Raw genomic sequence first — 27,994 nt, 5'->3', positions numbered from 1 at the left:
TATCATCTATGAATCTTCTCTATGGTCTTTCTCTTTTTCTCCGGCGTGACAGCTTCATACTCGATATCCCTCCTCAGTCTAACGTTATCTCCAAACCCCTTTGATGCACTCATTTCCACTCTTGTCCATCCTGGTCTTCCTGTCTTTTTGTCATTGCCACCGACTCCATACATCAGAGCAGGTCCCACAATCATCCTGCCTATACTGGTCACCTCTCTCGTGCACCGTCCTCTGCCTTTAGCGGCTGACCCCAGGTTTTTAAACTCGTCCACCTTCACTGCCTCACCTATTTGCATCTTCACCGGCTCATCTGCCCCCCCTCTCGTTCAATTGCATGCATTCTGTCTCGCGTCTACTTTCATTTCTCTTTTATCTGGTGCATAACTCAACCAGAACAGATGCCCGATGTACTTTCACCCCCACCCCTGTATCTTCCCTCAGCACCGTCTTGCTGTGTCCGACCTTCTCTATACTTCTCCATCAACACTCTCACAGTAAACATCACATCTGTAGTGCTTCTTCTCAGAACGACACCATGGTGCTACTTGCTGTTCGTCACCTTTCCTCTTAACCTCGCTTGAACTACTCTTTCCCATATCTTCATGGCACATCATCTTTATCCCTCTGGAGTTACTACAACTCTTCACATCAGCCTTGTTGATGAACGTCTCCTTTCTTCTGCCTCATATTCAGTTCACCATTCGTCTTTGCCACCTCTCTCTTTGCTGTACTTCATTCCACCACCGAGTCTGCTTGTCTTCTCTTCTCTGTCCAAAGGATACATCAAACACCTTCTTGGCAGTTTCCATAAAAATTAAATAATTATGAAATACGTATTCTTTGTTTGGTTAATAGTCCCTCTCCACCAAAATAACAAAGTGCTTCCTGTTGGCTTTTAATAATAAAAACAGTGGCCTTCATCAGTAGATGTTAACAGAGCCTCGTGACTCATTCATTTGCAGAGATCATTACTTATCATTACCACCTGACCTTTTACCTTTCACCTTTCCTGAGAACCCCTGAGCTGTAGAGGTTGATAATCAGCCTGCATTACGCTGACGTCACTTATTTAGCCTGTGGGCTTTCAGCCCAGGAGTGATGAGATGAACATGACAGGGTCTGACCAGGCCGCTCGACTCTACAGACTCTATGTAACATTTGCAGCAGTTTAGGACATTACAGTGAAGAGGGAGCATCTGCACCGGATTATATTACCAACTGCTTATACACTGGAATATTTTAGCTGCATGAAGAAAGTGAAATGTCCTCAGTCTCTGTAACAGTAAGGCATAGGTGTGCATGTGCATCTCACGACACACTCCATGAGCTGGCATATTATAAGCACGCTCTCTCTCTGCCTCTCGCTCACATACACACATTAACACATTAGCGCATCTGTGGGCCGAGCGCACATTAAAGGTGCAACAGGGTCAAATAGTAATTTCCTTGATGGGGTCGTGTGGGCACACAGCAGATTTGTACAGTCAGTAACAGCCACTTGTGTCACAAAACTTCATGCAAACATCAGAGAGGAAGCTGACGCGTACACTACAGTAGCGGCGCATAGAAAACAGGTTTCAGTGCAGTGTGTGGGTCGAAGACAATTTTCAAATCATTTTTGTGTGAGATATAAGCAGCAAAATCGTGAGGACACTACTGTGAAAATCTTTAGCCAGCTCTCATTTCTTTAGTTTTTCATTAATTTAATCATTAATTTATTGAAACATGTCCAGATGTAAAAGCAAAAGCAGAGTTTGCACGATCCCAACAAGATTGGACATTAATATTTGGTAAGACCACCTTTATTCTTCAACATGATCTGAACGGCCTAGCTGAGCTTTCTTGCAATTTCTTTCAAAAATCTTCAGGAAGAGTTCTGTCAGTCGCCTCAAGGTGCTTTATATTGTGAGGTAGACCCTACAACAATACATACAGAGAAAAACCCACCAATCATATGACCCCCTATGAGCAGCACTTTGGTGACAGTGGGAAGGAAAAACTCCCTTTTAACAGGAAGAAACCTCCAGCAGAACCAGGCACAGGGAGGGGCGGGGCCATCTGCTGTGAGAGAAGGAAGACAGGATAAAGAACAAACCCACTGAATTTCAGTTCTTATATAATTTGGAATACCTCAGCCTTTTCCCTGTTTCTCATCCTTTAGAATGACTTGCTGATGGACACCCTTCCTATGAGACCAACTGTGTCAGGTCCTATTTTTGAAGGATATCACTTTCACATACTGTTCATCTGCTGCAGAGAGTTTGTTTTTGTTTAGGCCTGAAACATCTTTGGTTTTTATTGGTAGATTCAACTAAAGAAACAGCCTGACACTAACAAAGAGCCTAAAGATATCGCTTAGAATCAGTTTTTGAGCTCTAACTAACTATGTGGCCACTGGTGTCAAATTAAAGCCAGTTCCATTTATTTTAATGAGTGCTAAACCCCCAAATATGTAAATATGATTACATCACATTTCCACCAAGGCTGGCTTGAAAACAATCCGGACTGCTGTGTGCCGCTGCTAAGGTCTAACAAAAATAATTACTCTTCCTTAAAGATCTGCTTTATTAAATAAAAGAGAAACCACACACTTGCACTGTCCAAGCCCATATATCTAATAAGCAACCGTTTCAACCATCAGCAGCTCCAGATAACGTTATGAGATGCTTCAGGCTCTGTCTAAAATCACTTGAGCAGATTTTAGAGACACTGACTGATCACATCATGCATTTGGCTCTAAGAAATTAATTAGAGTAGCATAGTTACTGCTGTGCTTCCCTTTTATTGCCACCATTCATTTACGGTGACGGGAATAAACGGGAAAAATAGACTCGAACAAAAGTAAAACTTTCCGCTACATTCATAGAAACCACTGCAGTGCAGTTAGCATAAAACAGGCTTTTAAAGAATAACAGCTTGATATAAATTGTTACTGATGGGATGTCAAAATCCCAAATATACCAGTCATTGAGAAATGCAGCTCAGAATACGGGTAAGGTTTTTAAAAAGGAAGCTAAGAAACGTTTTTTCCTACTCTCCTACTTCAGATCTATCGATTCACTTATTTTTCTAAAACTACATACCAGTTATTATGTAACAGGCCACAATGTTTTAAATAAAACCATCTATGTTACTGTGTAAAAGTTCCTTTACTTTTAATCTCATCTGCTCGATTAGTCGAGTTCACTTAGCTTTGTTGAGTTAGCAGCGCAGCGCTGCCGAGACTTTAGCGCCTGTTTCAACAACGTCATTCCAGCCCAGCAGTGACAGGTGAGAGACCTCGCCTCTGGGTGCTGTCTTGAAGAGTTATGATTAAAACTAAGGCTGACAGTTTAATTTCCACAGCGCCCTCTTCTCACATCAGCAGTTAGAAGGACATGCACTCCCACAGCTTGGATGAGGTCAAACATGGTTCTGGCTGTTCTGAAGACAAATGTTGGATCAAGTGAAGACGGTGGATGAGAAATTTGCATGATCCAGTGTGTGTGCACCAACATTAGAGAACAGGCTGCTATTATCTTTAAATGTCAGCACATCTCAGAGAAATGATCTGGTTTCAGCAGTTCGTCCTTCCCAGCAGTACGCTCTGTGCTGAAGCAGCTCGACCTCGAAAAGGAAGAAGCACGTACATGTGCAGCAACATCATGTAGTTACTGCCTGGTTTACTTTGGCACAGGAAATGAGGATCATTTAGTGGCTGGAAAAAACTAGAAAGTTTAAAAATCTATCAACACAACGTTTCAAAAATTGACCTTCCTTCATTTTAAACATGACAATAGCTGTAATTCCTCCCTGGCCTTTAAGGTCAGGTCCTTTCGCACCTCTGGACGTGCAAATCTGAGCACTCGGCCAGACTCGGCGTTCATGTCAAGGATTATTGAGAACGCTGCAATGGCAGTGTTTCACTCAGCAGCCGTTCTTCCTTCTCTTTGCCAACATGAAAGTAAGGTGGATGTGTCGCTGACGTATGAAAGGACATTGGAAATTTTCAAATGACAAGTGATTAGAGCAGGTTTCATGGAGCACTGAAGAGTGCAGCATTTTTAAAGTGTGGGCTGCAAAACTCTGACCGCAGGTTGTAAACAGAACATTTTAATGACGCATTCTCATACTTCAGGCTGCTTCCCTTCTTTAACACAGCCACACTCTCTACTTTAAAGCTTTCCCCGCACGTGACTGAAAACTGTCTCAATGTCAAAAACGACTTTATTGTCGCACTAAAGGTTGAATCAGTTCTGATACATGAGAAGACTTTACACTTTAACATGTGGGCTAAAGGAGTCAGGGATGATCTCCTGAAAATCAGCTGCCTGTGGCTGAGGAGGAACAACACTGCATCATCCATAATACTGAGGAATTCTAACTGAGACTCTACAGAATAACCAGACTGGATTAACTGGATTGAACAATCCTCCTATGAATCCAAAAGGACGGATTCACAGTTTTATCATGAAGACTTCTGGTCCTCGTCAGTCAGTGATAATCCTGTGGACGTGGGGCTTAATGCAAACTAATAAGAATAAAGGAGAAGAAATCGATAGTGCCAAGGTTACTTAAGGCTGAACAACCAGCATGTGCAGTCTGAGTCACTTCTCTTATACTACAGCGTTCCCCCACTGTGCACCTGACAGCAGTGCCACTCGTGTTATCACTGGTGTCGCTGCTTGTGTGGGTGTGGAAAGGATGATCTTATTACTACATCTTAAGTCAAAGAGGTGGTTCTTTGGTTCGGTCAACAAAGCGGACAAGCAGCTGACGTGCGATCCAGACACCTGGGGAATTTTACCAGCAGGCAGCTGTCAGTCCTCAGGCATCATCTAAGGTCCTGCCAGGCTGAACCGTGGCCATCCATCGAGACGCCGACTACTTAGTTTCATTTGAGAAAATTCAACTTTTAATTAAAAAAAAGCCTTTTCTTTTCATTTCAGTCTCTGTAAAGCATTTATAATAATAAAGGTTAAAGTAGCATATATATGAAATATCATTTTTCTTACACATATAGATGCGTGAGGAGGGGGACAGGACAAATGGACAGGAGAGCAGAGGGGGAGAGAAATGTGACAGCGTGCAGGTTACAGTTACTGAGGCTGAGAAGACATGAAGAGATGGAAATACGCTCAGGGAGCATCCGTTTAGGGGGAAAAGCTCTGCCAGATGAGGAATAACTGGATGAATGAATGGCAGCCAGCAAGCCACCAGGTAACACCCAGTGGACACACGATTTCTGATATGTTTAAAAGAAAGAGTGACGTCCATATACCGACTCCTGCTCTTGGGTTTAGATTTTATCTGCTGTTCATATTCAGGGAGACAGAGAACCGTGGAAACAAGGATTTCCGATAGGACAGACCAGAAACACCTCGCCTGAACATCCTAAATGACTCTCCTGATGTGAAGGAGTAGCACCGTGACCCCCACCCCCCTAAAATACCCCACCTACCCTTGAGATGAATCTCATTTCCACTGCTTGTATCTGCAGAATTATTATGTATTTTTTTAAATACATATTTCACAAATGCTCTGAACCACAGCAAATGATTTCTGATCCTTGTCTCACAAGCTGCTCTTCTGGCACAGACCTTGGTCTTCAGTTCACAGGTCGGGTTTTGTGCAGGCCAGTCAGTAAGACTCACTTTGGTCTTCTGGAGGTAGTTCTTCATCAGGAGTGACGGATGTTTTGGGTCAGAGAATAAAGCAACGACCCAGACTTATCAGAAGTCTCTACGTTTTCTGTTATATTTGGACATTTAATTAAATAGTCAGAGGCCAAAACCTCTTTGGCAGCATTTGTCATATTCAGATAAAATTTTAAAACGCATGTATTTTATTCGAGTTATGGTGCAGTTATATATCTTTATCCCAAGAAAGAGAAGCTTTGGCTGTGAGATCGGTGACTTGGCTGATCTGCAGCTATAGGCGGAGGCAGCTTTGTAACCAGCATGGAAGCTGTGACTCATACAGTACTGCAAGCTCAACAAGCCGGTCAGGAGGGGCAACCCCCCTGTGTCCGGCCACACACACACTTGCACACAGACAGGCTTAGAAAGCTTGGGTTTTGTACAGCCTCTCTATGAAATTAGGTTTCCATTATCTCCATTGTGATTACTAACGTTCCACTGAGACAGCAGCACAGTCACAGTGACGTCAAAGGAAGTCCTTGATGGAGAAGCAGCATTAAGTCACCTGGTAAGGAGTTCAACAAGTTTGAGTGTGTGTGTGTGTGTGTGTGTGTGTGTGTGTGTGTGTGTGAGAGAGAGGCACTGATGGGAAGGGTGATGCTAAATTATGTTTAGTGAGAACATTTTACAGGAGGGAATGAAAATTATATTGACGTGAAAATGTGTCATCACCGCAGCAATTACAGTTTTGATCAAATCCAGACAATCACTATAAGTCGATGCAACATCCTGTGAAGACACACAACTGTACATGTGGTGGAAAACGAGAGAAAAGGAAGAGTACTCACTGCAGAGAGCGATGATGTGGCTGCTGTCTTCGTGGACAAACTTCTTAGTCACTGCTTCCTCCATAATCTGCTTCACCTGCACACAGAAGAGCCGGAGTGACTCTGTGCTAAGAGTCATTGTCTTTAACCTTAACCTTAGAGATGGTAGCTGCATCCAGTCTCACAGTCAAGCTAATCTGCATCGGTTTTACATAAAAGCTACTGTCACAGGAACTGAACACACACACAATGTTTTTCTATGGAACGTAAATTACCCCATTACCAGATATCTATCTATCTATCGAGAGAGAGAAAGAACAACATCGGAGATCTTTGTCCAGAAGAGTCCCAGGAACAGCTAGGATACTGAGCAGGACCGTCAAGCTCCCAGGCCTCTGGTAGAGGACCCGAGTTTGAAGGATGGACCACCCACAGGGGCGAGAGGGGAATTGTTTTTGAAAATATATATAAATAAATAAGTCTCCCCTTCAAATTGTGACACGTAGGAATAACAGCTCTGACAATCTCACCCAAACATCCGCACTGCTGACTTCCAATTAATATCTTGGCATCCTGGAAACATTCAAATGAGTCTTTCTGCTGCTATCTGTTGTGTCTCTGGGGAGGAGAGCCTGAGCGAGTTCAGCAACACTGACTCAATCTGCCGTTCGCTTGTCCAAGTTCGCTCTCTCCAAAAAATTAATTGCAGTCGGTAATTAATCCAGGACGTGTCTGGCACCTCCGCCTGGTTTGGGTCTAATTGGTAAACAGAATGGATTTAATTGCTTGTGTGGTTGTGTTATAATGAAGCTCTTACTACAATATCGTTCTTTCGCTCATAACCTTTTCCCTGTATTGTGGAGGAGTGGGAGGTTGTTAAGATTTTAGTAAGGGAGGGGCTAAATCGCTCGATTTGGAGAGCCACAAAAACAAACAGCTGCTATAGACTTGTTGTTCCTGAAAAGAAGAATATGAGGAAGAACCTTCAGTTTAAAACAGCTCCAAACTTTCCTTTTTGCTAAAGCGTATAGTTAGGGCTGGATCAGGTGACCCTGAATCCTCCCTTAGTTGTAGGCTGCTGGGGGATTCCCATGATGCACTGGGTGTTTCTTCTTCACTCACTATGTGTTAACAGACCTCTCTGCACTGCATCATACCTGTTATTAATCTCTGTCTCTCTTCCACAGCATGTCTTTATCCTGCCTTCTCTCTCCCCAACCAATCACAGCAGATGGCCCCGCCCCTCCCTGAGCCTGGTTCTGCTGGAGGTTTCTTCCTGTTAAAAGGGAGTTTTTCCTTCCCACTGTCGCCAAAGTGCTGCTCATAGGGGGTCATATGATTGTTGGGTTTTCTCTGTGTGTAATATTCTAGGATCTACTGTACAATATAAAGCACCTTGAGGCGACTGTTGTTGTGTGATTGTGATTTGGTGCTGTATAAATAACATTGAAATGAGCTGAACAGTCGACAGGTTAAACTGGTCACAAAGAGCTTAAGAGGCTGCACTGAAAACCTGCAAATACAAATAGTCACTAAGAGGTGTTGAGCCTGTGAAAAATTATTTTCTGCATCAGGGTTAAATTTGTACTTGTTAAATAAAACTTCAGTGTGGTAAAAATACATTTTTATTAACTGCTGGAAGGCGAAGCAAACAGCAGTTTCTACTAGTAGTCTTATAGTATTATAGTAGTACTGCTGGGCTCTGGGGTCATTCCCTTAAAGGAAAGAAGCAATTTTTCATAAAAATCAAACTTCCTAATGACGGAGCCTGTTATGTTACCAGATGGACACATGCCAGTAGCCCACAGATCCAGTCAAACTGGCTCTTTACCATTCCTGTCTCAGCGTAACAGTCAGTCATAGATGCCACAAGGAAAAACAAGGAAATGTCGTGGCATTTGAAGGTCAGAGTGGCAAACACTGAGTCATCTGTTAACACATATTCTAAATATTATATTTCTGCGATTACAGCAATACCTTTAATGAAAACAAAATGCTATTTTCAGTCTACCACCAAATACCGCTCAGTTATAAAGGCTTCACTATTACCTGCTCCTGTATTTGGCAGGTACATTTCCAGTCAGTATGCTAAAAGATCCATGACTCAGAAGCTTGAATTAACAGAACATGTACACAGAGACAGGAGCAGACCCCATGAGTCAGGTTAGGGGAACTTTCTCCTTCTCATCCAGTTTTATAGATGTGCAAGTAGATCCATATATTCATGCAGAGAGCAGCTCCACCCACACCAGCAGCTCCACAGAGCGGGATCGATACCTTCACCTGGTGGGACTATGAAACTAACAAGTTTAATTAGTTCTAGTTGTCTAGTTGCCTTGCAGTGAGCTCTAGTAGCTTTAATTCCAGCAGATAACGTAACATCACATTTGCAATAAACATGGTTAAAAATCCAAATTCATAGCGAATGTTTCTTAAAAACACACAGATGTTAATAACTGCTCAGATCGGCCCACCTGTTAACGAGGAGGCGTATATACACTGCAGGCCAAACTCACATGACTGGAGCACGTTAGAAGCTCGTTTTGTTGGCACAAAGGTCACATGACCTCAGAGATACCTGCATTTATTGGCTTTAGCTTAAAGATGACGTTCCTGCATTAATAAGCATGCACTTCCAGGGACAACGTTGAAGACAAACTCACTGTGTTTGGGGTTTTGTGTCGTTAATGGCTGAGCAGAGTTGGGTGATTCTGACACACTTCTACGAATCCTGAAGCTAATGCTTTCTGGGAGGAATGGAGAAAGGAGCTCATTAGCCCCCCTCTGTTACATAAGGAGACGTTTAATTTTCCCTTTATCTCATGTTCGTGACTAAACAAACAACCGAACACCAACAGTTTGTTTGTGCTCACCACCAAGAACCATGCTCCTGACGCAAATGTGCTCCACACAGTGGAAAATACAGTAAGTGACGGGACTGTGCAGCAGACAGTTTGCTAATTCAGGCTGTTTCTCGTCCACCCAGGGTGGTACTGAGTTTATGATTAAGGGAAGAGTAATCAGGGCTTGTTCACTTCCTGAGGTGAGTCAGTTTATCGGAGCACCAGCCTCTTTGGTTTGTGATAAATAACAATATTAAAGCATTTTTGTGCCACCTTTAAACGTGCTTCACTATTTTAAATGACCGTAAGGTGACAGCCGAGAATTTCACATTAATTTGTCACATTTTCAGCTCATCACTTTGTAATTAGCGTGAAGCACGGCGCTCTTCTCTGAAAGGTAAACAACAGCGGCACGGGTGCGCGCTTTTAGATACGAGTCTGGCTCATTAACGGCGGCACAGGTGTTTCCACTTCCTGCTGATTAGACCCGTGTCTAAGAGTGGAACACGGGCAGCGCTGTGACGGGAATTACTCTCGACTTTAACACATAATTAGGTTGAATGGATACTGAAGCCCGAGCAGCTCAGTCGCCATTGTTAGTTTTTATCAATTACAAGTTTGTGCTACTGTGAAAAATACCTCCGACCCAGGTGGGATCTTTGCTGCCCCAACAGGTGGAGGAGGCAATGACAGCCTGTCTCTATTAGGTCACTTGTGTGTTTGATAAAGGTGCACCATGTGTGACTTTTAAAACAGCGCACTGCAAAAATTAGGATGGTGTTAACTGCTCGCTCGTTTGTCAGCTCTCTCCGCTCGTCCCGTCTCCGTATCAGGTGGGAATTTAGAGGAAGCGCCTTGCTTTGAGATAATGCAGAAATTACAATGTTGTCCAAAATAAGTGTGATTGTGATTTTTGCAATAATCTCAGAGCCTCACGTGTGTTTCTTAGATTCGTTTCACAGTTGGAAAACCAGCCACACTGACTTTATCTAATCCTGGGTGGATGTTCAATTTGATGGCTTATAAAAACTGTAATAAATGACTGTTTATGTGTTTGTTTGTTTTTAAGACTTTTGGTTTCAAAACTGAGCGTCCATGTTGTTGAAGAAGCCTCTAACTCAGGGGTGGGGGGGCCACAGCAGAGACACCGTCATTAATGAGGTCATAAGCAATGCCCTCGTAACACTGGTGGTGGCAGAGGGAGGCTGAAGGATGAGTTGGTGGACTTCATTTGTCCTCACTCATAATGCAGTTGTTGACCTGATGCTGCTTTTCACAGATACTATGACGCTGAGATAACTCTCTCCTTAAAGAGACATATCCTGTATCAAACCAATACCTCTGATATTCCTGTAAAGAAAACGTAATTAGCGTTTACCCTTAAGAGTATAAAATATCAAGTAGATGTCTGTGTAGTTTTACGAGCTGTTTTGGCTTTGAAGCTCTCGTAGCAGCAGCCATAAAATAAGATTGTTACAGGAAGAAATTATTTGGTTCTGGAGAAAGTGTCAGTCTGAGGGAAACGTTACCCAACACTATTTTGTAGGGGTGGGGAAAAAATCGATACTGTGTAGCATCGTGATATTTTGTTTGCTAATAATGTATCGATGCAGGGACAGCAGAAATCGATATTTTGTTACAAAAAAGGTTTTTGTGCTCTGACTTCAGAGCATGTTGATCCTTTTTCTGAGCAAGAATCCTGACATTCCTTCACTGTCCAAATGTGTTTAACTTGTTTTTGGCAGCAATAAACATGACAGTTTACTTATTTTAATTTAAGACATGTTTTATTTTAATTAAGTTTAAAACTTTTTTATTTAATGTAAAATTATATTTTGTTTTAATTTACTTTCAAATTCTTCAGTTGCTGAATGGGCTGCATAGTTTTCATAAATTGCATAGTTCAGAATAGCTGTAATTGTACCAGATGGTTGCATTCAGTTAAGTTGGACTAGACTGTAATACAAACCGTTCAGTTTGTCAACAATAAAACTGACTGAACTGAGAGAAAGACTGAGTGTGAGACTTTGATATTAGATAAAATGAATATTGATAAAGTTTACCTTTATGTACAGAATCTGAATATCGCAAAATATTTTAAAAAATTGCGATAATATCATATTGTGGGATGTATGGTGATTCCCACCTCTACTATTTTGTAATGCTAGAATATTTCTTCAGAGAAGAAACTATTTAATGCTGTTACACAGCAGCATCCAAGGCTACCCAGTGTAGTACGTAAAGGAAATGAAAGCCAACTTCCAACACTACGGTCACAGTATTGATGTTGGTCATGTGACAGTTTCCTGATCTTGAAGATGATTTTCCATTTTCTGTGAGCAGCTGGGGAACTACTCATGAAGAGCTTTTACAACTATGCAACTTTTCATGGGTGGAGTGTGTGTGTGTGTGTGTGTGTGTGTGTGTGTGTGTGTGTGTGTGTGTGTGTGTGTGTGTGTGTGCGCACATGCATTTCACCCGGCTCTCTGCTTCTTCTAAAGAGAGCCTTTATTTCTATCACAGAGCAAACGCGACGGCCAACATGTGCAGAGCTGTTACACTGACACGTGTAAACACTACAGTATTTAATCACTCATATCAGCAAGCATGGCTACAGTTACATGAGGGTAACAGTTCAGTACAGCTACATGCACATGCACTGTACCTGAGCTGAATCGAGTATGAAACACTCGATTCAGCTCAGGTTTGAGTGAAGTATCTTTTACTGCAGCAGGAAAACAGAAAAACCCAGGATACTATATTTTAAGCACACAGAGCCTCTTTCATATACTTTGATTTGTTATCTGACTAGTTAAGAAACTGCTAGAAAAGCTCTGTGTTTAGGGGGAAATTAATTTCCTCCAAAAATCTTCTATGTTGTGGAGACAGAGAAAAGTATTGATCTACAGGACGACTAAGCTGCTTCTGGAACCACCAGAAAACTACGACAGATTTTATAAAAGGAGAAGGATGCGTAAGGAAACAGGTGACTACAGAAAGGCACTTTTTGACTCGGTATAAGAGACCACCTGACAGGGCCGCCTCACTGCTGAGATATTAATCGCCAACTGATGCAATTTAACTTCTTTGGGAGCTGCACAGGCTTTCAGTTGCCAAGCAATAGTGAGCGAACAGAGTGCCGCTTAAAGAGACAGAGAGCTTTAACGCAGGAGCCAGTCAGCCCCGTTCAAACCAGGCTCTCTCAACACAGCTGAATTTGCCATGCTTTAAAACATCCTGAGACAGTGACGGGCGTGCCATGGATGAACTCTGGGATAATCGTGTATACCAAAGATATACAGAACATGAAGAGTTAGAGCAGTTAGAGCATATGGCAAAAACAGATAACTGATGCTTTCTTAAGCAACAGCATCTCCTTCACGTGAGGGCACATCAATCCTAGTCTAAAGTTAAAAGATCTGCATTTAATTGACAGAAAACAGGAACTGGTGTGTATGAAAAAAAGAAACTGACAATAACCCCTGTGTTTGAGAAGCACTACGCTGAAGAAGCAGATGGTCCAATATTACATGTTGAACAGATCTCAGAAACAGGACCACCTCATCACATGTAGAGAGGATTTTAATACAACTTAAATTATTTCAAAATTCAAATACAAAGACACTCCACCGAGACACCGAGGCGTTGTTTAAATGTTAACAGCCAGCATGCATTAACAATTGATGCTACTGCAGCACAAGACAGTGACCGGAGGTGTATTTGAAGACGCAGCTCGGCATATCAACACACACCTGTCAGTGGCTCAGTCACCCAAGACTGCAACAGTCTTTTCCTTTTCCCACGTGGTCTGTGTTTAGTAGACGCAGACCCCACCACCTACAGTCATCCTGAGAACTGGAGCTATTTTGAGCCTGAGGCGATGCTATGACTCAATTATTTAAGACTCAAACCTGTAGGTGACTCTGGAATAGCTGGAGGAGAACACAAGTGTTTAGCCTAGATATTCAAAATTAGTCTTGCACCTCAGACTGCACAGGAGCTATTTTAACCATTTCCCAGTATGTATGACAGGCAGGAGAAACACCCTTCAACCACGTAATTAATACTGATGTTTTACAGTTTGTCCACCAGAGGGCACTCTGCAACCTCCCTTTGCTGGCAACACAAAGACAGAGTAAAGTATTCAATGACTTCTAACAATAAAAAAGGATATTTTTAAACTGCACTCATATATACAACACATTACAAGTGTTAGGAAAATCTGTTTATTATTGTGGGTCTGAAAAAAATAAACCAACAAATCACATGTTTTAAAATCACTAAATATTAATATTGGCCTTAAAAATCCTGTCAATCAATCTATAATAATGATAAAACTGCGTATGTTCATGTTTAATGTTACTTGTTTGAAATACAGGTTTATCAGCCCAGAATTCTGCATCCTGACTGGACATGAAGAGAAAAGGTAACACACTGTTAAGTGGTCAACACAGAATGAAAGAAACAGCTACAGGAATAATGATCATATTTAGGTCTCACTGCTAGGTCTGTTGATTCAAACATAATGTGCATGCTGTCAGCAGGCCATCAGCATTTAGCATCTTTAGTCAGTTGTAAAAGGAAGATGAAAAGTGTGGTGAGGTTTGCACAATGGCTCCAAATGTCCAACTCAGCTGCAGCTTTTATTCCCTTAAAGTAAAAGTGTTTCCATTTTCTGCTTTCGTCTTCTTTTAGATGCAGCAGTGATATTAATCCACTAAACCACAATCTTCAGTCAATGTATCTGAATACTGGCGCAAACATGACAACTCAACTATATCAAGTCATTCGCTGCCTAAAGCGAAGCAGTGACGGAGAACTAATGAGGTACTGTTTGATGAACGGGATACTTTAACTCACAGCACAGAGAGCACTGATTAGGTAATCCCCCCACCTCTTCGCTCTATCAGATTTTTGGCCTGTTATTTTTAGCCTGACCTTTCTTCTCCATTATAATGGCAGGAGCTTCATGCTCAGACTGAGGTACAAGCAGTGAGCCACACCTCGCCACATCCAGCCTCCTAAGAGGCTGCTTTTGGTTTTTACTGACATTTCATCTGCAGGGAAATATCTCCAGTTGTAGCTTTCAGCATGAGGATTACAAAGAGAGTGGGTAGAAAGGTTAAAGGGGTAATGATTTATTCCTCACTGGGGAGATGTGAGACATTCATCATCAGGAAGAGAAAAAGCCTGTAGCACAGCGTGCACCGTGGATGTTAGTGCTGCTGGTAGATGCCGCGGCTTATCACTTAAAACACGAGGTTTGTAATGCAATCCTCCTGGAGGGCTCGCTTATGATTGGATGCAAATTACGTACATCATCATGTCGATACAAATAGTTTGGAAAATAAGGGGTTCCTCCTCCCCACTTCTGCCAAATGTTTGATGATCGTTAGCTGTCAGATCATTAGGCAAAATACTTGATATCATTTAAACATGTAATTACCCCAGATTGGGCTTTCACATACAGCCACGCCACATTTTAAAAAGCCTTCATGTGTACTCGAAAGTGGAATTACTGTGGACAAAAACAGACATGCTAACATATTTGAAATATCCAGCTTCGTAACGTAACAGTAATAAACACGAAGCAAAGAAAACAGGCATTTTATCACTGACGGAGTGCAGGTGGATGAGGACTGATGGTGCATTTATTGAACTGTTTGGCAACTTGAACTTGTGACGCTGACAGCTGAGCCCCACACAGCACGAACACGGTCCCCTTCCACCCCAAACACCCCCCTCTCTGTGGGCATTTTTGAGTCCAATAAAGTAATAGAGTACTGATGTGCAGCTCGGCAGGCCGTCACGTGTGAGCGCCTACCTCTCGTTTGACGTTCCATAGTAATTTCTCCTTGTATTCTTCCTCCGTGCAGCCCTCCATGTCCGCGGTGTTCTTCACGACGCGTCTGTATGTCCCCGTCACGCTCCGTGCGCTCCGCTCGGCCTTTCCGAAGCGCTCTCCTTTTATTTCTTGGTTCCTTCTTCCTTGGTTCAGCAGGACTCTGACGCAGCCGAGCAGCTTGACGGCGACGTCAGAGGATCCGCCTTCCTCGCGTTACTGATCAATGGAAGCGCAAGAAAGGAGGAAAACAATCACTGGAGCCCACAGCATCCAGCCCCTCCTCAACCCGCCGCCTGCAGCCACTCAGCATCCAACACACCAACCTGTAGAGCCTCGAGTTATTTATAGCATATTCTGTGGAAACGTGTGAAAATGCTGCTCCGGCTCAGTCGATGTTTGCAGCTTGTAAATCCCCCCACTTTATGTTTGTCTGGAGCAAACGCCTCCGCACAGCTTTCCACCGGGACTCCGGTGCCGTGAACGTGGAGTGAGGTCGTTAGGTGCAGTATTCCTTCTGTCTTTATCCACACGCTGATAGGCACAGGAGGGGGCAGCATCTGATTACAGCACATGTGGACAGCGCAGTCGCCTCTGATGCCAGGTCGGCCAGATGCAAAATGAATGACGTCACGGTAACGTGACGCACAGTAATCTCTAGTGGAGACCCCGTCATGAAACTTTGTGTTTGTGCCTCCGTGTGGACTGAGTGTGCACCTGCAGCACGACGTTTCACGTGAATGTGACAGTAAAGTCAACTCGACATGCAGCAAATGCTTGCTGCGTGTAAGTGACGTTAGAGGATGTCAGAGGTGCTTTTTACAGCACGGACTGCATCTCTGCAACGGACTCGGGGATTGCTTCAGAAGTGCCTTTAAATCTTTTCCACGTCGTGTTGACTCTTATTCTGGCTCAGCTGGTTTCTGCTCTGAGAGCTGCCTGAACTACACGCGTGGGAGTGTGCGCCTTCACAAATAAGCCGCCATTAGTAACGACCTTGGCTCGCTCTTTTGTCCGTGGCGTGTAACAGGTGGCAGGATGGGCCTGCCGTTCATGTCAGGGTCAAAGCTTCCTGTCTGCTCCTGCTAGCATAAGTACTGGCACGAAAGAGATGCCACGTATGTGGAGCTGATCTCTTCCCAAAGTCATCATCAATATTGTTACACCAGCACTAACGGAAAGATGACTCTTCATTATGTCCAGATTGGGGAATTCATTACTAGCACTAACGCAGCTTCAGCAAACATCGCAGCCTCTGCCTAACAGAGAGCTGCGAATGCAAACCGACAGCTGTCATTGTCCGAGCAGTGCAACTCCGAGAAAAGAAAACGTGTTTGCTTCTTTTCACAACATACTGACACGCTGCAGCTCCTGCGCGCATCATGGCGTGCACAGTTTCATCATTTCAAAACTCCCAGAAACCACAACTTCCATTGATTTGACCCACAATGAATAAATGTGGCTCAGTCCGGGACCCGGAACAGCCTCGACGGACAGTAACACAGGTACAGATGAGGATTAGGGCCACTGGGAACTAATAAATGGGGGGGGGGGGGGGGGGGGGGGGGTGTTGGATTCCGTTTTGTTGTTTTGAGGAAAAAAAAGTCACAATTCTGAAAAAAACAAAACGGAATCCAACCCCCCCCCCCCCCCCCCTAGCCCCAATCCTCTTCCATGAGATACACGCCTTAGAATGAAAATGATGAATTTGTCTTGGAGATTTTCTCTAAGTAGGAGAAAAATTGTTTTAGTGCTTATCACCCCCCCAATTTTTTTTTTTTAAATTTCTCTACAATTTCCTGAACAAGCACAGTTCAGCACGTCGATGAATGCAGATGAGATTGGAACATTCTGGGAATGTACCAATGCAGAGCCTTTCCTTGGAGCGGGCTAGTTTGTTGAGCCCGTTGAGATCAAGAATCATCCTGAAATTGGACCTTTCCATCCTGGAGCAGCTGTCATGCGTGGATCCAGATCCCTGCCAGTGTGAAGTGGAACAACTTTTTCCTCTACAGTGAGCTTATCTGTTTACATTTTGAACTCCTTCATCAATGCCTGTTTGACTGCTGTCATCATAATCAGCGCTTCCTTATAAGAGAACTGAGTATAATTTTATATCAGCTGCCAAATGCCCCGTCCTACCTGAGTTCCATGGTGACCTCAGACCTGGTGATGTAATGGTTGTGGACCTCTATCCGCGTCCTATCAAAGTCAGAATCATTGACTCTGGCCCTGCACGTCCCAAGTTTGCAGTGATTCCTGGTGTCTGTGTGCACATGGTTTGGTTCAGGGCACCAATTCAATTCAGTTTTATTTACATAGCACCAAATCACAACAACATTTGCCTCAAGGTGTTTTAGATTGTAAGATAAAGACTCAACAATAATACAGTGAAAACCCAACAATCATATGAACCCCTATGAGCAAGCACTTTGGCGACAGTGGGAAGGAAAAAAATCCCTTTTAACAGTTAAGTTAAAAGGCAGTTTTTATGAAAATCTTAAAAGTAGAGATAGTGTCTGTCTCCTGAATCCAAACTGGAAGCTGGTTCCACAGAAGAGGGGCCTGAAAACTGAAGGCTCTGCCTCCCATTCTACTTTTAAATACTCTAGGAACAACAAGTAGGCCTGCAGAGCGAGAGCGACGTGCTCTAATAGGGTGATATGGTACTACAAGGTCATTAAGATGGGGCCTGATTATTTAAGACCTTGTATGTGTGCTCTCACTGAAGCATTTTGTAACAATACTCATCTTGTTGCATACAGCCTCTATGTTGGTCTTCCATTTTAGCAAATTGTCAGAGTGGGCGCCCAGGTACTCCTCCATCACAGCAGCCGATGATTCCCGCCAGATGTTTCTGCAAAATCCTCAGCGGGAGCTCCTGTCACTAACACATCCATCCAGTTGTATTTGTGAGTATTTGTGTGGGTGACATGACCTGAAGTCGTGCTGAAAGTCTTAGTTGATGGTGAACAGAAACAGAGATCACAGTCGCCTTGTACGGGTACGTTTCAAGACGTTTTCACCTGTGGTCTGAGGTGGGCCACGACCTGGTGATGTAATGGTTGTGGACCTCTATCAGTGTCTCCAGTACCTTCATCACATGTGATTGAGGGCAACTGACAACCTGTTAAACTTTGATGGCGGTGCCTTCTTTGATGCAGGAACTAGACAGTATCTGTTTCCTGTAGCACAGTCAGGTTTGATCAGTCTATATGTGTGTGCACACTCGCCCTCTTGTGGCCAAAGATGGAATAACACATTTCCAGTGAACAGCTTTGTTCCATCATCCATTTAAGACTAAATGAAATTTTACATCCAGTTCTGTTTCACAAAGAAACTGTATATTTGGTCGGGACAGGCCAAGGGTTCAGCATTAGTGAGCATTATGCCCGCTATAATTTAATAATGACACCTGACTTGAACCCACAGGATGATGAGTGGATCCGTCTGTGTCACTGAAAGTGGGAACAAGCTCCAAGGCAGAGGACACAAGGTAAGTGTTGCAGTGAGTACTGTGATCCTGCAAAGGTACCAACACATTTGCTTTTTCAGCACTTATGCATCGGTGCTTTGGGTGAATAATAAAGAGCCGCAGTCATGCTGTAGCAGCCGTTCCTCCATCTGTGTCCGTTGCTTCAGGTGTTTCAATGCCAGCAGCTCAGAGTCACCATGGTTGACTTAGAATACGTGTTTGCACAATTTCCCTTTACACAAACACTTTGTATTGTACTCCATTACAAATGAATCAATATTAAACCTGTAAAAATCTTCAAAATACATACTAATGTCATTCAGGTGCGTTTCAGCAGGGACACGAGGAAAAGTTTCAGGACGCCGGCCCTCGAGGACTGGAGTTTGACACCTGTGCTTTAGAGCATCTCCCTGCTTCCCTTTTCCTTTATCCCGACGACAAAATCAACTCTCAGTAATGGAGAATCACCTTGTTGCTAGGTTCCTGTTTTTAAATGCTTGAATGACAAACAAAAACCCCAACAGTCCTCTGAAAATGGTCGAAGTTGTCTGAAGACTGAAAGCTGAGGCGTTAGAATAGCTCAGCATCAGCTGGTCTCCGAGTCGACTGCGTTTGAATCCTCTGACAGCTGAGCTCAAACCACAATAACACCTGCCTCCCACAAACAAAGACAAACAAATACAGAACAACACTAACTTTTATCTTAGAGGCTTTATGAAAAACTCCATTAAAACATCTTCGAGGCAAAGCATTTCCAGTAAATCCAACAGATTCGTCACCGGCAAACAACAACCTGGAAATGCGTCTGTGAAAAATACAGTCAATAAATGTGAAACGTGCTTTGCTGCTACGTGTGCTATGATGGTTCTAATAAACAGTGCATGGTAGAGGTTTTCTTTGTTGCACTTCAAAATGTAAATTTGATTAGAAAAGAAAAAGCTGCAGGTATTTGGTGTTTAACGCTGCTCTGAATCCTGATGATGTGTAAAGTAAGAATGAGCAGAGAACATCTACAGTCACGTGAGGTTTCACTGAGGCCATCACTTGCACCTCTGAGACGGCAGAAAGTAATAAAAAAAACATATGAGCATCCATCGGACTTTAAGTTCATCATCATCAAAAAAAAAGCTGCGGTCTGTCCAGCGGTCCTAGTGTCCCAGCTGCCTGTCGTCGTATGTGCTGTACCTCTTGACGTGGATTCTACGGACACGCTCGCGCAGTTCTGGACCTCCAGGCCCCTCCTCCTCCTCGCTGTGAGAGCCACAGTTGTTGTATCTCCGACGCGTGGCCTCGAGCAGGGAGTTGTCGGGCAGCGGCATCGTCTCGTAAAGCAAGGTGTTCAGAGTCTCCTCGTAGATTCGCGCTTCAGGGAATTCCACCTGAGAAGGAGTGATTGGAAGGAAACGTTGAAATCCCACCACCCAGCTTAGTCACATCACCTGGAGCGTCACAGCAGGTAAAGCAATCCACTCACACCATACAAACTGTGCTTTAATGTTTTCTTACTTCCTTTTAGTTCACAAACTCAACGACCTGTATGTGTGTAAAAAAGCAACAAAGTGCACAAAGCTGCTATCAAACAAGAAGAGCTGGCAAACACAGCGCAGTCATCAGCATGCCGGCAGCAGAGCCTTCAGTCCAGCGTCCATGATGAAGGGTCAGAGGTTATGCCTGTGACCCAGAAACTATGCTGAGCACAATAAGAATCTAACTGGAGGAACTCGGTACCCCGAAGAAAACCCACAAAACACAAAGAGCAACACGGGAGATTCCCACCAGCCGCTCCGCCTCACCTTGGTCTGCTTCTTCTCAGTGGCGTAGACGATGGAGGTGCAGCAAACCTCAGCCAGCTTGCGACCCTGGCCATAGAAGGACCAGCAGCAGATCTCGTCCCCGATGACGTCTTTGATGAAGAGGATGCGGCCGTTGAAGCTGAGAGACAGCCGGTCGAACAGCTCGATGTTCTTCAGCAGGTGGTCGTCAGAGTTGCTGTTGAGATAAAGGCGGAGTGATGTAGAGCAGAGGTCCACGAGCTCAGTACAGTTTATCAGCTTCAAAACAACCAACAGTCTCCCCTCACAGAGTACTTTGAAAGGAAGGAAAACAATTGTTCTTGCATTACGAGAGCCAATAAGATCTTTGGAGGAACCTTTGTTACCTGGTGTAGGAGTACTTGTTGTTGCTTCTGTTGTATACCAGCTTCACGACAGGCTACCAGGAGCAAGCACAAAGATCAAACATCTGAATTCCACTGCGTTAATATTCAAGCAGGCATTTCAAATACTGCAAGAGTACTATAAAAAATAAAAAAAAATTTATACATGATGTGTTAGAGATCAGCTACAATGACGTTTTACTGACATGTTTCTGCTGTAACAATGAAAATGACCAAGGCTACACTGAAGCTATAATCAAAAACACATTGTTTCAGAAATGACAGCCTTACTTGATGCTGCAAAGACAACAGTGATGCTCTGCATGTACCTTGGTAGAAGACTGGATGAGCTTCTCTTCTTCCTTAATTGAGGTGACTACAGGTATAACACACATGGGCTGCTCTTTATTACCCTGTTAACAATAATTATAATTTACAGTTTACATCTGACATCATAACAGTCTTGCTTTTCCTGGAAGTTTAACAATAACCAACCAGACAGAGGCTGATCCACAGAGACGTTTGTAGCTTCACACAGAACCTGAGACAAACTGTGGGTGGTTACAGTGGGCAGAGTTCTTACACAGGCCGTCGTTCCCGTCACAGCCCCAAACAAGACTCGGTGTTCCTGGCTGGAATTGGACTAGCAACCTTACACTTGCTAAGTAAATGTGAAAGCCACTACACTGAAGGCCAGCACTGTAACTCCTCAGTGACCACATGAGTAACAAACTAGAATTTGGGGAGTCACATGATCAGACACTGCTCGCTTTACACCTCCGATATTTCTATTTTTTTAAAGTCAACAGCGAGATGAATATTTGAGAGCTTCGAAAAAGATATTTTATCTCCAAATGTTTTCTTCTCAGCACTTTCGTGGCTCCTGCACAGCAAGAACAGAGTAACGCGTTTCCAGCACACGATACCAAAAGCCTTCACTAAATTCAAAAACACAGGGACTGTGTCACAGGCGAGACGGAGCTCATCTTTGGGCCTGCACGTCTGCCAGGTGAACTGGCATTTATAGATAATCTCACTGCTAATGCAAGGAACAGGTTGACAGGAGTAACCACAGAGGTTACATCATGGAGAACCGGAGCCCTGCTGTGTTCATCACCTGATCCCAGAGCTGAAGATCAGACTAAAGGCTGCGTCCACACAACCAACAAGAATCAGTAATCTTATGATTATTAATGATGACGATAATGTGCTAATATGAGGGTCTAGAGCTACTCACATTTGTGTAAGCTTGAAAGTAGTTTCCAGTATTTCATTTTTGGGTACTGAAGCGCTGCAGTCTGAAGAGCAACAAAGTGCCCAAACACTGTGTGGACCGTACGAGTCCGTATCAAATCAAACTGTATTTATACAGCACATAGTAAAACAACAGTGTTGACCATAGTGCTTCACAGTCAGTAAAAGCATGAGACAATTAAAACAAACAATAAAACAGGACAACAAACAAACACACAACAAGCTAAAACAGCCAACTAGACAGAATCAAAGGCCAAAGTAACAAGATAAGTTTTAAGACGTGATTTAAAAGACTGGATCGACTCGGCAGTACGAACATGAACAGGGAGGTTATTCCAGAGGTGCCACGGTTGCAAAGGCCCGGTCACCGCTCGACTTCATTCGAGACCTAGGTTGTGCTAGGAGCCTGTGATTGGATGATCTAAGTGCTCTGTTGGGATTGTATAAGTGGAGGAGTTCAGAGAGACAGCTGGGCGCTAAATTATTCAGAATTTTAAAAGTGAACAAAAGCATTTTAAAATCTATGCGATATTTAACAGGGAGCCAATGTAGTTTGGCTAAAACCGGAGCAATGTGTATGGATGGAACTGACCTGCAGCGAGTTTTGGCAGAGCTCCACTAGGCCCTGGACGAGGAAATGCTTTGCCTCGACCAGCAGCTCCTGGACGGCCTGTCGACCTTTGGGTAAGGCAACTCTGCCATCTCGAAGGTAACACAGGATGCTGCCAAAGTGCTTCCCGCTGCGGTCGATCAGGATCCAACCTGAGCAAAGAGACAGTGCTGAGAACATGGACCTGCTGTGGCACCTCAAAGGAAACAGCGTGTAGCCGACATGGCAGCAAACTAGGGCTGCCACAAACGATCATTTTGATAGTCGACTAGTCACCGATTATTTTTGCGATTAGTCGACTAATCAGATCATCATCCATTGGACGTACAGCGTACAGCTTATTGCACCAGCAGCATCTGGTCTTATATAACTATCATTAGCTTACAGCTTGAAGTGTTTGTGCTAACTAAAAATAAAGACAAGATGGTAGTTTATTAAATTTTTATGAAATCTGCAGATTGTTGTGGTTTAATAAACTCCTTGCTATCTAAAATATAACAGGACACCGGAGTAAATTCTTGAGCATCTCACACTTCTGATAATCAGCTGTCTGCTTGATGTTTGTTCAGCTGTGTAAAAACTTTAATCTCAGCCAAACCGATTTACTCAGGAACAAATAAAATACTAAAGAAAGCCAAACTAACATTTTTAAGTTATCTAAGTGACTTATATATATGTTTAACCTGAGTAGCGAAAGACGGCGGTGGGTTTGAAAACGATTTGCCGGGAGTCCGCTGTTCTCACGGCTCTAGTTAGCCTTGCCCCCGCCTAGCTAACGAGCTAGTGGGTAACAGACGTCTCCGAAAACGTCGGAGCGCTTTTGAAAATATGTGGTGTCCTGATAAACTGAGCAGATATTTGAGGTTTACACAGCTACATTCTCGCCTGAAAATATGTTAAACGTTTATTTTGTGACCCAGAAAGAATAATAAGAGTAAAGTTAAAACTAACTAGCTGCCGCCATTGTTGACAGCTGCGCTATGAATTCTGGGACACAGCTTCTTCTTCTTCTTCGGGGTTTAACGGCAGCTGGCATCCTTGTACATGCAGTGCTGCCATCTTCTGTTTCAGTCCGTTATTACACTCTTAAATCCTGCTACTTATTCCTGCGTCCTTTGTGATCTTACAAAGCTTCAAACGACGCGTCGACTATTAAATTAGTCGTCGACGATTTTAATAGTCGACATAATCGTGACTAGTCGACTAATCGTGGCAGCCCTACAGCAAACCCAGCATCTCTGAGAGGAAGCTGTGTGCAAGTCTCGCTGGTGTTACTGCTGTCAAAATGTCTTATCCACTGTTGAACCGGCCTTTTATTATCAAGCCCATAGGTTTGTATTTCAGACACCCTCGGACACATTCATGGAGACCTGTCTCTAGCAAATTAGAAAGGTCATAAAACTTTATATTTTAACTGGTCTGTGCAATTTCTGCGGCTTGCTGCTAAAACCTTGTTGGTAAACATCACTGTGAAACTTTTCTGCACGAGTTCATGGTAAACATGTTCCCGTTCATGTAAGAAAAAGCATATATGAAGCTTTAGAAGACGACTAAGCATTTCCTCTTCTGTGCTTGTCTGGGTGCAGATGTCAGAGTCCGACTATCAACAGCTGACAAGTCTGATATCAAATAGAGTTTAGATCAGTGCAACTCTGCAGATGAACTTCTCTATAAGAAAGACGTCTGCTGAAAAACTAATTGTTGCATAGTTGACGTCAACTAGCATTTTCCACAAAGGACAGAGCGAGTTTAGAGCATGCCTCCCCACTATCCAAAAGCACCTGTTGTTCAATCAGTACAGATTGAAATAAATGAATAAATACTGGCAGCTAAAATTTAATTCAAAGTGACTGAAATTTAAAGTCAAGCTTGGATTCGTGAGCCAGAATCTTGACTTAAACATTTAGTGGAACTTAATGTGTAATCTTTCCTACTTTAAACACAGTGAATGTATGCATGCAGTGTATGTGAGGTTATACTTTGGGAAACTTGTATCTGCAGCTCAGAAATGCTCACCGTCTTTATCTGTGAACACTTCCTTCTTTCCACTGAACATAGCCTTCAGCATGGAGTTTTGCTTGGTCAGCACCTGCAGCGTCGTATAAAACAGCATCCCTCCAACGTTGAGCCGAACATACTTGTTGCCTAAGCCCACTGCTCCGTGATGACTACAGGTCTTGGTCTTGGGACAAGCCAGAGGAAGGTCTGGGGAGGTGGTTTCGGACTTGCTGAGGTCCTGGGGTAGGCAGCTGTCCCCAGACATGTCCCTTTGGAGATAGATGACCACCCTGCAGATGGAGGTCCGCAGGTCCCCCGCCGTGTTGACCACTATTGATGAGGCCGCCACAACCTCCTGGTGCTCCAGGTCATTCCTGAAAAACAACAAAACAAACAAGAGTCCTGAATTACACCCCAACATTCTCTGTGGAGCTACACGGAGGTCAGCGTTGATAAAAACTGTTGCATTAATCATATAAAACACGCAGAGATGGAGGGGAATCTGCCCAGAGTGGAAACCACCTGCCCTACTGCCATCTCTCCCTCAGAGGAATGAGGCTGGACCGGAAACTGAAAGGGTGGGGAGGGGGCACATATCATTAGTCACTGAAAAGGGCCACATAAAAAGCTTAAATCGCGTTTTATGTTTTTCTCGGGAAGGGTAGTAAAAATATTTATTTTTCAACTTTAAAATTTTTAATTTTTTTTTTTTTTTTTTTTTTGTATTTGATCTGTTATTGTATATTTTACACATGTTTGTATGCGATATTGTATTTGTTTTAAATGTTATATACCTATGTGGTATGTGACTTTTGTTGCTATGATGCCAGGTCTCTCTTGGAAATGAGATTTTTAATCTCAATGAGATTTTTTACCTGGATAAATAAAGGATTAATAATAAAAAAATCACTAATAACGAGTAAAAGGCTAATAACAATAATCTCGTACAGCTTTTGTTGAGTGCGCATGTCAAAGAAAGAGACCGTTTAGCAGCAGAATGACTTTCAGCAAACTAACCAGATGCGTTCACGTGTCAGTGGGGGGGTCAGGTCACTCGGCATGCTTTGTTCGGTCGAAACGTTATTATGTACTCATTTCACACCGTTACGTTATTACCGATAATTCACCGGATCCTTGAAATAGTAACGCTAGTGGATTATTAGCTTTGCGTCAATGTTTCACAGCTAGTTCCTGCGCATGTGTTTCGCTAAGGTTAGCTAATGTTTGAGCAGGATGTCAAGACTTCGAACGCGAAAACCTGGAAATCCTAGATCTTGAAAATGTGTTTATGTGAGCACGTTTTGAATCTATTCAAAGATAGCAAAGCTTAAATATGACGCAGAGAAACTTTACGTTGCCAAGTAAGTGTGTCACACTCAACAAGTCACATGAAACTGACAGATTTCAGTGGAAAGCTTAACGTTGTCGCCCTTCGCTACATCCTGAGAGTAAACGACACTAAATACGTCTGCAAACATTTACTCACCGACCTCCCTGCGCTGTATTTCAGTTGTTAGATAAATGTACACAAGCAGTCAGCTTTATCGCCGCTGCGTAAGAAAAAGAAGTTCAACCAACTCAAGCCCACGCCTTCTTCTTCCACCGAGTTTACTAGTGATGTGTCGGTCGCGAACGAAACGGCTCTTAGAGCTGGCTCTTTGACGTGAACGACACGAGCCGGCTCCTTATCGCGAGCTGTGGGGGTTTGTTTTTTTCTTTCTCTCACCCTCTCTCTCTCACCCTTTTTCCGCTGCACTCCACAAGTGAGCCTTGTGCTGGGAAGGGGGAGGGGCGGTAGTTACACTAGCAGTAGCACAGGAACAGAGCAGGAGGGAGAGCCAGAGCCAGGGACAACAACTTAGAAATTAGAAAGGTATAGTAATCATCCACAACTATTTTCAGTTGCGGATGATAAAGGATTCAGAAAGTTTATTCATGCAGGTCCATATGACAGAGAATGTGCATCTTCTTTCTGTTTTCATATTTTAATTTATATTTAATTGTGTTGTGGTTTGCAGTGTTTTGTGTTGTTTCACTTTAATTTTGTTTAAAAGGAAAAAGCTGAAAATTTAAATAGTTAAAAGTTGAAATGTAAATAGTTGGTTTTTGTATTATATGATTTATAACGGGCGATCGTGACTCAAGAATTGGGCGTTTGTCTTGTAATCGGAAGGTTGCCGGTTCGAGCCCCGGCTCCGACAGTCTCGGTCGTTGTGTCCTTGGGCAAGACACTTCACCCGTTGCCTACTGGTGGTGGTCAGAGGGCCCGGTGGCGCCAGTGTCCGGCAGCCTCGCCTCTGTCAGTGCGCCCCAGGGTGGCTGTGGCTACAATGTAGCTGCCATCACCAGTGTGTGAATGGGTGGATGTCTGGTTGTGTAAAGCGCTTTGGGGTCCTTAGGGACTAGTAAAGCGCTATACAAATACAGGCCATTTACCATTTATTACATTTTATGTGGAGTAAATAAACCAAGTATATTTACGGTGGCCCCCAGAGACAAAGCACGTACAGACTCCAAAACATGTACGAACTCCGAAGCACGTACAAACTCCAAAACACATAAAAACTCCAAAACACGTATAAAACACAACAGAAGTGCTCCAGGATGCTAGGGGGCAGTGTTGAGCTTTTGTTACCTAATGGCTACACAAGCCAGGAAGTACAAACGACCGGATTTGGTGTGTGGTAGTAACAGGTAAATGAATATATTTTAAATTATTTGAATATATATGAGTGCTTGTGTATAAATACGCAAACAATACACATATGCTTTCAATTGTGTAATTTAAGTGATCTAGGTAGCTCTGTTTTGGAAGTTCAGTTAACGCTAGAAATGTGTTTTGGAGTTTGTACGTGGTTTGTCTCTAGGGGCCACTGTATATATTTATATATAAACATATATAAATAAAACCACGTTTTTTTGCATAATTTTATATTGTTGTTAATAATAAATTAATTAAACCAACAAAACAACCTGAAGAGCCGGTTGGAAGCCGAAAGAGCCGGCTCTTTTTATTGAGACGAGCCGAAAGAACCGGTTCTCTAAAAAGCTCCGGAAATCCCATCACTAGAGTTTACGCTGGCCAGGCCTTCAATTGCAAAGCACAATGCTGCCCTCGTCCGTCAGTAACAGGTATTGCAAGACAAACTGCCCTGCCTTCATTGGATTGGAATGTTCGTGTACACGCCAGTCCCGTTCCATTTCATTCAGCTGTCACGCCTCCCACAGGTCTTACCTTGGTTTTTCAGTTTTAACTCTTTGTTGTGACTGTAGGAAGCACCTTTTATAAAATACAGAAGTGCCTTCATAGTATAGGGCTCTGGATGAGGCAGGTTACGGAAACAAACGCGCACACACACAAACACAGGGAGG

General features: G+C 43.3%; 2 protein-coding genes across 6 annotated transcripts in view; both read right to left on the bottom strand.

Annotated features, from left to right (window-relative positions):
- Positions 1–15,716, bottom strand: part of sgsm2 (small G protein signaling modulator 2) — a 102,787-nt gene extending 87,071 nt beyond the window's left edge. For all 3 annotated transcript variants that reach the window (XM_085479010.1, XM_085479013.1, XM_085479012.1), the window contains exons 1-2: positions 15,113–15,716; positions 6,467–6,542 (exon numbers count right to left, since the gene is read on the bottom strand). In XM_085479010.1, coding sequence (XP_085335136.1) covers positions 6,467–6,542; positions 15,113–15,172 — 136 coding nt within the window. In that variant the 5' untranslated portion in view covers positions 15,173–15,716. The remainder of the gene's footprint in view (positions 1–6,466; positions 6,543–15,112) is intronic.
- A 3,568-nt stretch (positions 15,717–19,284) lies between these two features.
- Positions 19,285–27,906, bottom strand: tnfaip1 (tumor necrosis factor, alpha-induced protein 1 (endothelial)). 3 transcript variants are annotated; one of them, XM_085478999.1, is made up of 7 exons: positions 27,858–27,906; positions 24,641–24,996; positions 22,607–22,776; positions 21,090–21,173; positions 20,764–20,816; positions 20,399–20,594; positions 19,285–19,984 (listed from the first exon to the last, which is right to left on the bottom strand). In XM_085478999.1, exons 2-7 carry the CDS (start codon positions 24,885–24,887, stop codon positions 19,754–19,756), a joined length of 981 nt encoding a protein of 326 aa, XP_085335125.1. In that variant the 5' UTR covers positions 24,888–24,996; positions 27,858–27,906; the 3' UTR covers positions 19,285–19,753. The 3 variants fall into 3 exon arrangements, with proteins under 3 accessions (XP_085335125.1, XP_085335124.1, XP_085335126.1); XM_085478998.1 differs by lacking the exon at positions 27,858–27,906 and adding an exon at positions 26,109–26,248; XM_085479000.1 differs by lacking the exons at positions 21,090–21,173; positions 27,858–27,906 and adding an exon at positions 26,109–26,248.
- Between the last annotated feature and the right edge of the window lie 88 nt (positions 27,907–27,994).

Source organism: Copadichromis virginalis, linkage group LG14 (assembly GCF_057382275.1).
Source record: "Copadichromis virginalis isolate Kocher_CV1m ecotype Utaka linkage group LG14, C_Virginalis_male_GT1.1, whole genome shotgun sequence".
NCBI lineage: Eukaryota > Metazoa > Chordata > Actinopteri > Cichliformes > Cichlidae > Copadichromis > Copadichromis virginalis.
Note: the sequence above shows the minus strand (reverse complement) of the source record. Positions and strands in the feature narration are given on the sequence as shown.

Excerpts from the sequence above, each read along its gene's own strand:
- tnfaip1 (XM_085478999.1), bottom strand. The coding sequence starts at position 24,887 with ATGTCTGGGGACAGCTGCCTACCCCAGGACCTCAGCAAGTCCGAAACC. Across the intron at positions 20,817-21,089 it reads TCATCCAGTCTTCTACCAAG|CCTGTCGTGAAGCTGGTATA; the intron begins GTACATGCAGAG and ends TGCTCCTGGTAG. Across the intron at positions 19,985-20,398 it reads CTGAGAAGAAGCAGACCAAG|GTGGAATTCCCTGAAGCGCG; the intron begins GTGAGGCGGAGC and ends ACTCCTTCTCAG.